This window comes from Merops nubicus, unplaced genomic scaffold (genome assembly GCF_000691845.1).
Source record: "Merops nubicus isolate BGI_N331 unplaced genomic scaffold, ASM69184v1 scaffold35984, whole genome shotgun sequence".
In the NCBI taxonomy this organism is placed as follows: domain Eukaryota; kingdom Metazoa; phylum Chordata; class Aves; order Coraciiformes; family Meropidae; genus Merops; species Merops nubicus.
In genome coordinates, this window is record NW_008605513.1 from 1 (window position 1) to 11,828 (window position 11,828).

Genomic DNA, 11,828 nt, shown 5'->3' on the forward strand with positions numbered 1-11,828 from the left:
AGCCCCCTCGCCCCCTTTGCCCTGCAGACACCAAGATCCCCGAGGACACGGGGCTGTGCCGCACCGTCCTGCCCGATCCGGAGCCTTCCCAGGGGCGCTTCTCCCCGGAATCCCACCTTACTGAGGCTGCTGATGGCACCTCCGAGTCAGCGCCCAGCTGCGAGGGCAGCGTCTGTGACAGGGTGTCCGAGTTTGAGGACTTCTGGAGACCTCCCTCGCCCTCCGTCTCGCCAGGTAGGAGCGGGACGAGGAGCGCTCGGCGAGGGTCCGGCTGCGCGTCCGTGTCGGCGCCCTGAAGCAATGTCTTACGGCCAGGCGCCGCCATTGAGATCGAGTGGAAGGGACAGATTTGCCTTCGCCAGATTGGCGTGGGAAAAGGCAAGCCTGTCCCTTCCAGTCGTTTTCGCTTTCTCTCTGTCGGACCTGTCTCCCAAGTGCTGAGGGAGCAGCGGGGGAAAGGCTGTAGGGAAGTTGGAATGCTATCGGGCATTAATTTTTTTGTTGGTTTGTTTGTTTGTTTCTGTTAATTGGTAGAGGCAAACCGGTTATGTCTAAAAGGTTCTGGTGTTTTCCTACAGGGTCCTGCTACCTGGAGTTCAGCTGTTTTTTGAGACAGTAAACATTTTTGCTAGGCTATCGGTATACCTGTAGTAAACAGCACCAACTGCGTTTTGTACTACCTGCTAGACATTCTAACTCCCTTTCAGGTTTTTTCTTGCCTCTTGTCTATATAAAGGATCTCTCCCTCCTTCCCTCCCTCCCAACCTTCTCTCTCTCTTTTTTTTTTTTTTTTTTCTTTTTTTTTTCTTTTTTCTAAAAACGCATTCGTAAAAGCCAGAGGAAAATAATGATGGTCAGATTTAAACACCCCAAATCCAGGAAACTCACACTTATGGCTGCAACGCCTGTCTCTAGCTCCCTCGTCCTGCCTTTGATGTGGTTGGAGCAGTGGGAGATGCTGTCCCCAGCCTGGCGAGAATACTTATCTCGTTTAAAAATACAATGGTATTATTTTATAACAAAAACATGGATATATAAAACCAACTTTTTATTGCCTCAGTTAAAAAGTGACAGCTGGAGAAAAAAAGAACAATTTCTGTCTTAGTGAAGGAAAAATTGTCTCAGCTTTACCGACTGACAGCAGTCTCCAGCAAACGAATACTTAACTCTGTTTCCCTGCTCATTTTCCCACTTCATCTTTCTGGTGTCCTTGCATATCGACGGCTAATTGTAATGATGTGGGTTTCATTTTTAAAGCCTCTCCTTCTTTCTAAAACCCTTTTGAGGGTCCTAAAACCCTTTTGAGGAGACTTTCAAAATGCTGCCCAGTATCGTCACAGTCAGCCACGGGGCAGTTTCAGTCTGTGCAGATGACAGCCCGGACCAAATGCAGCAACACAGCAGTCTCTCTTTTGCTGATATTTCTCCATAAAGTGTAGTAACGTGTGTAGTGTTTGTTCTAACGAATTTGTCCTGCTCCTCCCTCCCCAAATAACTACGGATTTCTGCATGGGAAACAGACCGATTTCACGAGGTGTCTAAAAGACGGATGTGAACTGGAGCAGGTATTCACCGGGGCTGCTCTGTCTTTTTCTCCTCCCTGCTCCTTTCTTCCCTCACTGTGGGGATTCATTAGCTTGCATCCAACCATCTACCCAGGGAAGGCAGCTTTGCAAACTGGGCGTGACATCCCCAGATTGAGATTTTTTTGGGACCTGTGGGGAGGATGGGGGTGGTCCTGGGATTGCCTGATGCCATTCACAGGAGGAACAGGAAGGTAAGGGACTCCAAGTAGTGCAAGTGAAGAGCTTTATTAAATGGACCTCAGTGCATTGAGAGAGGTTCTGTTAGGTTAAGGATGCAGACAGCGGCTGCGGGATGAGATAGTCGAGGTTCCTCCTGCAGCTTCCCCCCAAACTCTCTGCCGCTTTCCAGCTGCTTTGTCAGATTGATTGTGAGGCTGGAATTCGTGCCTAGGTTCCTGTTGCAAGCCACGCTAGTGAGAGACTGGATTTCTATGATTGTGTTTGTCTGGGTGGGGCTCAGTTTCTGTGCTTTGACAGGTAGGGCAGATGAGAAATCACATTTCTCAGTCATGCTCAGGGCAGGTGCAGTGAGTGGTATTTTCATCTCCTCACCCCTGGAAGCGAACGTAGGTGCAGGCTGCACTGCAGGACGCAGTGAGGGTTTGTCGTTGAGTGCTGTGCTGCCCATCAGCAGCAGAACGGTGGTGGGCGTGCGCAGACACGATACCTGTTGACACTCTAATATGTTGTTGACTCTCATCAGTGCAAATGACTTTGTTATTTAATCTCACTTTCTAAGGGTGTAATCACAAGCATTTGCATATACAGAAGGTGCCTGATAGCTCAATGCAGCAGTATGTTAGTATCTCCTGATAAGCCTGTTGATGCTGCAGTCTTGGAGGGAGGCTTTTACTGGGTATAATGGAGTTGTGAAGAGAGCGTGGTGTTTTGTGGCCTCTAGAGGAGGACACTTGAATCTTTCTTTGCTCTGCCCATCAGTCTGTTTCAAACCATTTCAGGTTGAGTTTGCCTTGCATTCGTGAAAGAGCACTGACGTCTTTTCTCTCAGCAGTGATCTATATAAAGGCTGCACAGAACTGGTAGGAAGAGGAGGCAGGATGTGTCTTCCCTGCTCACCACATGGAGGCCTAGGTGCCATGGAGTGGAGGAGAGGCAGACAAAGAAGTGCCCTGCAGTGTGGCAGAACAGGGTTTGCAGGTTGCCTTGACACTGGGTACAGGTCTTGGATGGCTTGATCTTACCCCTGAGAAGCACAGTGTGAGTGGCTCCCTTGCACTTGTGCTTGAGAGGTCTCCAAAGCATGTGAGGTGATGGAAGGAACATCACATGCAAACTGATCTATGGTGCAATGTTTACCGTGTCCCGTGTTGCCAGTTCCAAGGGCTCAAAAATCAGGTCAGCCTTCCCTCTCCTCTCACTCAATGGACTGTCTTAGAAATCAAGATTGTAAGTAATACCTTATGGATATTCAGTTCTAGTGTTGAAATATTGAGCATTTACGTTCTCATGCCTTTCTTTAAAGTCTGGGCTAGAAGTTGAATTTAAGAGGAAAAAACATTAAAACAAGACAAGCAAACGAAAGCTGAGGGCCTGATGAAATCATGTAATTTCAAGAACTGGGGCTTTAAGATAGTTTTGAGTCTTGCGATAAAATCGTGAGAGGTGGCAACACTGAAACCGGTTGCAAAGACACAGGATAGATAATGTGATGCTGACCACAACTTTGCAGTCAGTGCAGAACAGGAAAAATCATGCTCAGCACCATGTCAGCTAATTTGATTCCATCGCTCTGTTCAAATGTCCCAGTTTGTACATGCGCATATATTTCCAAACAAGACGACTTCTCATTTCAATGGAAGAATTTGAAATTCTTAACATCTGAAATTATGTAAAAGATAGAAAACAGTCAAGTCATATGAAGTTCGATTTTTCACTTAATTTCTTACCCCTTCTGTGACCCTTAGTGACCATTTGCCTGTCCAAATGGATAACCCAACACATCGTGCCTTTTTTTCCAGCCCACCTCTTGGCTTGCCAGAGGCTGAGAAAGCCATGGGAGCTGTGAAGCTGACAGGAATGAGAAAAAGCAAGAAAGCAATTGTGGGTGGACGAGTTTTTGGATAAGGGAGGTTATTCTGGAAACCAAGTTGCCAAGTATCTCATGAAGGCTTCAGCACTATAGCAGTTAATTGATTTCACTTCTCCTTTGTTCACTAAAATATTGTCCAGTGGAGACATGTCACTCTCCCAGTGCTGCTGCCTGTTGCAATGAAGAGTGAAAGCAGAGCACCTTGGGCATTCATCAGCATCTCTGGCAGACACATCTGGGGTCTGGTACCTCATGTTCCCTGCCCAACTGTGCCTCCCTGTGTGCGAGGCTCCCTGAGCATTTGTGCCTTCAGAGACTGAGCACGCAGGCTGTGTTCCTGCCATTGCACCAGACTCTGCCGTGGGCCCCAAAGGGCGATTCACCTTGTAGTGCCTGCTGCCTTGGTCAGATGCCGCTGCCAAAGGTGAGCCTGTTAGAGACAGCTGAAGCCATCTGAGCTTGTCCTGGTGAATAACAGCTTTGATTATGACTGCTAGGAAAATCTTTTCATGTCTTCAATTTTTAATTGAGGGCTATACTGATTATATTGTGAAGCTTTATCTTTGGGGGACTCACTTTCTTGGAGAAACTCAGAACAATCTGAAGTAACCATGATTTTATTTCAGGTGAGGACTAATTTTAGTTGTGGTTTGGTATTTTTTTTTTTTCCCCAAATAAGTGCAGCATGACATTCAAGCACCTCAGAAGTTGTTTTTTATTTCAATTACACTGTAGTATAGTTACAGACCCTTGTGGCATGAAGTTGAGAGACCAGATTTAAGCATTAAATTGTGCAACAAGCAATTTTCAGTTTTGTTGAACAGGTAAATCTCAGCATACTTGCCCCTTCTTGTACCATCATAATGTTATATTTGCTATATGGATGTGTGGGATCTACATCAGAGCTTAAACGTGTGGACTGTCAGTTTTGATGCCCATTTTCCAACACAGTAGATCTACTTTTTGAGGAACTGCAGATAAAACCAAAGGAGGCTGCAGACTGAAATGTTCAGTGTCTCAACAGTCAGATCAGTGTGTACACACCTGGGCATCCAGAGGTGGAGGGAGACAAACTTGGTGACTGCTTTAAATAATTTGTCTGGGACAGCAGGTGAGTAGGCAGTAGTGGATGCACAGACCCTACTGTGCAATATAATATGTCCGCCCACTGGAGATGCAAGGGCAGCCTTAACGTGGAGTACAGGGGCCCGGCTGTGGGCAGAAGCCTGAGTGCTGAGACGATTCTGCCCATGGGAGCAGCTGGACTCCAAAGTGCAGTAATTCCCATGCCCTTGTGTTTCCGCAGCCTCGGAGCGATCTGTGTGCCCGTCCCTAGATGAAGCACCCCCCTTCTCTGTGCCCTTCAAACCGTACATGTGGAACAGCCTGGGCGGCTCCGAGCTGAGGCACCTTGTGCAAAGCTACAGGCCCTGCCCAACGCTGGAGGCAAGCTCAGCCCTGGGGCTCTTCTGCGAGCGAGGCTCTGAGCCTGCCCTCTACGGCGCGGAGTGCAGCTCTTCCCTCGGGCTGTATGGTGACTTTGGCTCCCCGGGCCCTGGGCTGTTTGAGCGGCCACCGGCAGCAGCACCTGGACTCTATGCTGAGACACAACCTGGGCTGCAGCAAGAGAAGGGGCCGAGTGGCATCAAAGTCGAGTCAGACCTCTTGTGCCGCCCACTGCTCATCAGCACTGGCTCTTACAAGTGTGTCAAGTGCAGCAAGGTAGGCATCCCTTTCTCCTCCGTTGGTTACGACTCCTCCCCAGCACCTTCTCCCTGGCCAGCCTGACCCCATGTGCTCTCTCCCCTCAGGTATTCTCCACGCCGCACGGCCTTGAGGTACACGTGCGCCGCTCACACAGTGGCACGAGGCCCTTTGCCTGTGACATGTGTGGCAAGACCTTCGGCCATGCAGTCAGCCTGGAGCAGCACAAGGCCGTGCACTCGCAGGTGAGAGAGGGGCAGACTGCCAGAATGAAGGTCCCTGGACTAGGGCAGCTGCTGGCTTTGGCTCTGGGGAGGCCATGAAGGCAGTCGGGAGGGCAGTAGGTGGGCATGTGAACTGAGGACAAGAGAGAACACTGCAGGGCTGCAGTGAGTGGTTGTAGGTGAAAAATATGGTGGCAGGCAGAGGAAAAGGTGGGCAGCTAGTGAGCAAAGGAGCAAATCAGTAAATTAAAGAACACAGGCTTTGTTCCCATTCCCCAGACCTTGCGTGCATCTGTACTAAGCAATGGGCACTTTTGGCACTCCAGGAGTAACAGATAATAAATAATAAATTCTCACTCTCAGAGCAGAAAATTGTAATGCAGGTGTGGAGTGTTTTTAACAGCTAAAGCAATTCACTGTGTTTTCTTTTGATGCAGCTCTCATTCTTTCTACTCTCCACCCACAAAGAAATGAGTCTTCCTTTTTTTGTAGCCATTGTGGCTGTGCAGGGAACATCTGAACGACCAGTGAGGTATAGAGCACAGACTTCACCCATCTTGACACTCTGAGTCACACACCAAAACAGTATGGTAGTTAATTTTGGTAGGAGGACTTGTAACATTTTCCACTTGCTGATATTGTGCCATGTTTCCCCTTCACCCACCCTCCTGACCTGGCAAATCTTCCTTCTTCAGATTGGCTTTTGGAGGTTAGAGTTACAGGAGTGTTTTGTTTTTCTTTTTACCAGCTGTTTTATTTACAATTTTATGGGTGTGCACACAATGAGGGGAAATATCAGCCATTAAATAATAGTGAAAAGAGCAGCACTGCATTTCAGGGAGAGTGCATTAACAATCAGCCTACTAAATGAAGGTGATTGTATGAAAGAAGAGCAGGAAGAGGAAGGTGTGATGGTAGTTAAAGGATGGAAAGAAGAGATATTTATGATAGAAGAAAGTCGTGTAGAGGAGTATGTGATGGAGAGGAGAGAGACAGCAAGGTCCTAATGCATTTATTCTGATTTGTTGAAATAGTAAGCCAAAAAGCTGTTTCCCCCAGATTCTCTAGGTAGCTTTCACTTGAGTTCTAATGGAACTACAAATAAGCAGTTAGTTGTTACCCTGCCAGCACGAGTCAGCCTGTCACAGAGATTTCCAGGAGTGCCAAGCAGATCTCAGCACCTGCTTTCCTGCATACAGTGGAGAGGTGGCCTCTGCAGCTGTTGGACTTCTCAGTGGAGTCATTGTGTCTGGGGCCCCTGTTGAAATGTGCAGGTGGACTCTGCCAGGCTGGTCAGGGCTGCTCCCACCTGGCCATTCCTGCCATCAGGAAGAACTGTTCATTGTAAGGAGTAGTACTGGGAGAAGGTGCATTATCTTTTTTAGCACGTGGTGCTATCATGCCAGTGTTAGCATCTCCACAGGCCACTCCAGCTTTCTGGAGAAGTGGAAGTGCTTGCTAAGGCAGAAGGGCCAACACTGATGTGCTGACAAGCAACTTGTTGCTGGTGGGATCCGTGGTGTCATGTAATGCATGTGTTTGGCCTCCTCTTTCTGCAGGAACGCAGCTTTGATTGTAAGATTTGTGGCAAGAGTTTTAAGAGATCTTCTACTCTGTCCACCCACCTGCTCATCCACTCGGACACCCGGCCCTATCCATGCCAGTACTGTGGGAAGCGGTTCCACCAGAAATCTGATATGAAGAAACACACCTTCATTCACACAGGTCAGCCCTGCAGCTGCTGGTGTTCAGCCCCAACTGTGAGGGCACGTCCCTGATGAGGTCCCTCTGCAGTAGTCCGTTCCTCCTCAGCTGGGATAGTCCATGCACCTCCCTGTGCTCGTCACTGCCCTGCCACCATTCATGCTATCTAAGCTCTACTCATTCAAAGAAGGGTGATTTGAATGTGGCTTCATGAACAGAAGCTGCAAAATAACCCAAATCCTCGCAGTCCAATCAATGTTCCTTTAATAGGCTCCACCACTGTTTATTCAAAGGGCTTTTATGTACAATGATTTGTAGAATGCTACATTCGTGTAGCCTTGATTTACAGCTGAGGTGCCTGCAAAATGACAGGTGAATTTGAATGCAGCATTTCTTTTTGCAGGATCTCCCAATTTACAGTAGGAACAACAGGAGTCTCCTCCTCTAGATCAAACACTAAACTGGAGGGCCTAGGGTCCAACTCTTAGTCTAAATATTTGTTCAGAGATTGTCTGCATTTCCACCCGGACTTTCTGAGAAATGGCAGCAGCTTTGATACAGAATGGAAGGAGAGGTGCAGAGTTCTCAAGTTTCACTGTTAGTAATAAACATGGAAACTAATAAAGTGCAAGTGAATCACGGAAGGAAATTGTTTTTAAAATACCATTCAGTGAGAAGGCAGGTTTATCGGAAATCTTTAAAAGAAAATCTTGTCTTTCAGACCTGTACCATTCACCTAAGTAGAGGGAAATGTATGAAATACAGAAGCGCTTGTAGACATGAAATAACAGCTGTACTGGCCAAACCCAAGGTTCAGATGACCAAAATCCTGTTTCCACATAGTGACCACTAGCAGATATCAAGGGGGAAGCCTAAAAATGGCAAATACGTAGAAAGACAGCATTACATGTAGCGCTGCTTGGTTGTGACTTTTCTAGATGACAAGCAGAGAACAATAAATGTTATGTATAGAGATTTTGCACCAGATATTTGCTGGATGAAAATGAACTCTTTAGGAAGCAACACAAAAGGTATTTCCATAGTAACTTTTTCAAATGAGGCTCAGTTAAGTAGAATTTCAGCCAAATTCTGAGCAGTATTTTGTTGCAAGATCAGAAACCGTGTGCCGGGACTTTGAAATTGATAATATAAAAACAGATCCTTCACTGAATCAGGGATCCCTTTCATACACAACATATGCTTGTGAAGTGAGCCTTTTGCATTAATGTTTCTAAGAATATGATCTTCAAACATGGAGAGAGTTTGTTGCTCTAGCTGAAGTCAGTGGGCTCTGCAGGTGCAGAACTACCCTGAAAATGAGGCTTGGTTTTGTGGTTGGGTTCCCTTTTATCTGTTATTTGATGAACACTATAAAAATACACTGAGATCCTACTCCCATGGAGGCTAGTAGAGTTTTGCCACTGATCTCTCTGTCAGAGAAGTTCCAGAGGCTGGATTTATTCCCATTTATGTGATTTGCCTGCGGGAAAACTTCAAGGCTGACTCAGAGTGACCACTAGTATTTCAGTGCGGGGGATGGACAGAAGAGCAGATCTGTGAATGAAGCCTGGCCTTCAAGGTTCACTTAAGAGCCCTCATGCCTCCCCTGGGGACAGACTCGAGCCCACTGGGTTTGTCTTAACAATCTCCATCTATCTGTCCCTGTGCTGATGCTATAATAATCAATTTCAGACGTTCAGCATGACCTGGGGATCTTTCTAGGAGTTCCTAATGTTTCCAGGACACAAAGCCAGTTTTAATCACACAGAGCCCATGGAGCCAAATGTATTCACAAGTCATGGTGTCCTGAGCACTCCATGCTACAGGCTGCTCCCTGGACTATGCTGGGCCAATGGAGGTGCAGCCACGTCCAGGCCTCCTCAGCTGCACCACAGGCTCAGCTGATGCTTTGGGGCTCCCAAGTGCACGTTTTTTGTAAGAATGGCTTTTTTGTTAATCATGCAGGAATCCTTTTGATTACTTCTAAGGCCTAGTGTGCATTTCTTGTTTGCTTTGGTCCTGTGTAAGCGGCATATTTGCCTCTTTCACACCCTTCCCCTCTCCCGCCTTCTGCTTGCAGGTGAGAAGCCTCACAAGTGCCAGGTGTGTGGAAAAGCCTTTAGTCAGAGCTCCAACCTCATCACCCACAGTCGGAAGCACACGGGCTTCAAGCCCTTTGGCTGTGATCTGTGTGGCAAAGGCTTCCAACGAAAAGTGGATTTACGGAGACACCGGGAGACGCAGCACGGCCTTAAATGAGTCTCGGCTGCAATTCAGAAAGCACCTACAACACTATGAGAACAGACTCGTTGGCTTCCCCGCTGGACCCAAGCCCTGTCCTGAGCAGACACTGGCATTACCTTTCTGACCAGGAGCTCGGAGAGGAATGAAGAGGACAGGGCCATGTGTTGACAACTCAACCTGAAGGACTGTGAAAGCGGAAATTAAAGGCTGGGATTTCTCTTTTTCTCTTCCCCCTCTGTCTCTGAGATAACACTGGAAAATAAGCTTTTTAGATATGAAGCCAGATACTCCAAAGATGGATAAGCTACCAAATATCTAAGCTGGAAAATACTTTTTTCCATGGCCAAGATGAACCCCCTGAAGTTTTCAGTAGCTTGAATCACCTTGCAGGGAAACACGGGGATAACAGTGTTTACTGATAATGACAGTGAGCCATCAGCACATGCTGTAGGGAGTGCGTGTCTCGGTGGAGTTTCAGTCCTGAACGGCTTCACTTTTAGTTTCCTGTCAGGAAAACCTGCAGGATCGGGACTGAACTGTGCAGTTTGACATCTTGCTGGTTTTTAAGCAAAGATACCAGCATGGGCCTGATCCTGCTCTCACTCGTTCTGCTGCAAATCAGGACCTGCATTAACAGTAACACAGCTTTTCAATCCTCCCAGAGTCATCTCTGTGTCTGTGCAGGGCCTGGATGTGTGTATGTGTGTCAGAGGCACGGGAGGTTAATTCTTGCTACATCCACTGGGGAGAAGGAAACTTGTGACAGACAAGTGGAAAAGCCAAAGCACAGAGTTATGTCTTATAACTAGAAACCCACCCAAGAAGTGACCCTGACTGAGGAGGGCAGGAGCACTGGGGAGGCGCAGACCTTCTGTCCAGAACCATTACTGGCTTCTGCACTCTGGGCTTGTTCCATTAACTGGAAAATAGCTACTCAATAGCATAATTTGTATATTTGTTCTTGGTTTTTAATTTTTAAAAGGAAACTCAGCTGAGGTGGGCAGGAATCATAAAAGTATAATTGACTGAATTTGCCTTAAGTGACCCTGCATGTACCTCAGTAAAAAAATACTGTTTTTACTTTGTTGACAGGTTTGTATATGTCCTATTTAGATTTTATGGAGTGTCTTATGTTTATTGGTACATATTTATTGGAACAACGTTTTAAGTTAATAAAATATTGAGGATGGTCCTGAGTGAGTCTTATTGAATGTAACTTCAGCACATTTGTGAATATCAGCCATTACAATGATACACCAGAGTGATGGTCAGGGATACAGCATTTGAGGAGGGAGTGCAGGCACAGCAGAATTTGCACAAGGGAAATGATGGTTAAAGAATACCACTGACATCCTCATTTGTCCAACTCCCACTGACTTCAGTTAAACACTTCTCACTTTTTCACACTGGGGTATACTGTGCTTAGATCTATCACCATAAAAGGGTTTAGAGGGGAAGGAGCAGTTTTAAGTGTCTGCTTTGGAAATGCAGGCTGCCAGAAGTCTCTGCTTAGCCCAGGAAGAACTTGAATGTCCTCCGTGAAGATTAAATGTCTGTCCCTGGGAGTTTGCAGGGACACCTGAGCAGCAGGTGCGTCATTTATACTTAAGCCTGTTGGGACTCAGAATTGCCTTTTGACTGCCTGCCTTGTCTGCAGGGCTTGCTCCATCTGGCAGTTGCAGTCTGTACAAAAGAAGAGTGGGAGGATGGTGGAGGAGTCACTTGTCCTTTTCCCAGTAGAGTACAGCATGGCAGCCTCGGCTTTTCCATAGGCACGTAACCTTGTGTGCCCACACGGATGGATACTCATTTCCACCTTTGTATTTTTATTCTGGATAAAATCGGTGAGCAGAGGCCTCCTCTGCCCTGCTGGGCTGGCTCAGCCCTCAGGGCACCCTGCCTACCCAAGGGAGGTGACACTCCACCTGCTACGGTGCCCCCCAAGTCCCTCTGTGCTTCTCCTTTCTGCCACCCCTGAGAACTTGAGTTGCAGCCCCTTCCCCAAAAGGCTGCTCTCACAGGCTGTGGCTGAAGTGTGTCTGCTGAGGGCTAACCCTACCCAAGGCTAACTCGGGCAGAGGGTGCAGCAGCTGTCCCAGCCCCTGCGGGGGCTGCCAGGCACAGCTCTTCTTATTCCAGCAGGCCCCGGGTGGGCTCGCTTACCAGCACTCACCTTAAAACGACAACAGCAACGTGTGCCTGCACTTCAGAGCATTGCACCTTCAGAGGACAACTAATGTGCTTTGAGCTTGGTGCTGGGGTTGGGTGGCTGGTGGAGGCAGCTGCTTGCGGGGCAGGACGCAGCCTGTGTGACAA

The 11,828-nt window shown here is 47.5% G+C and overlaps 1 protein-coding gene across 1 annotated transcript; it reads left to right on the forward strand.

Annotated features, from left to right (window-relative positions):
* Positions 1-23: 23 nt before the first annotated feature.
* GFI1 (growth factor independent 1 transcription repressor) lies at positions 24-9,893 on the forward strand (the record flags this gene model as incomplete). The annotated part of the gene is made up of 5 exons (XM_008939361.1): positions 24-234; positions 4,943-5,358; positions 5,448-5,585; positions 7,124-7,289; positions 9,349-9,893. Coding segments are annotated over 5 exons (1,110 nt in total), but the record flags the coding sequence as incomplete, so codon positions are not given.
* Between the last annotated feature and the right edge of the window lie 1,935 nt (positions 9,894-11,828).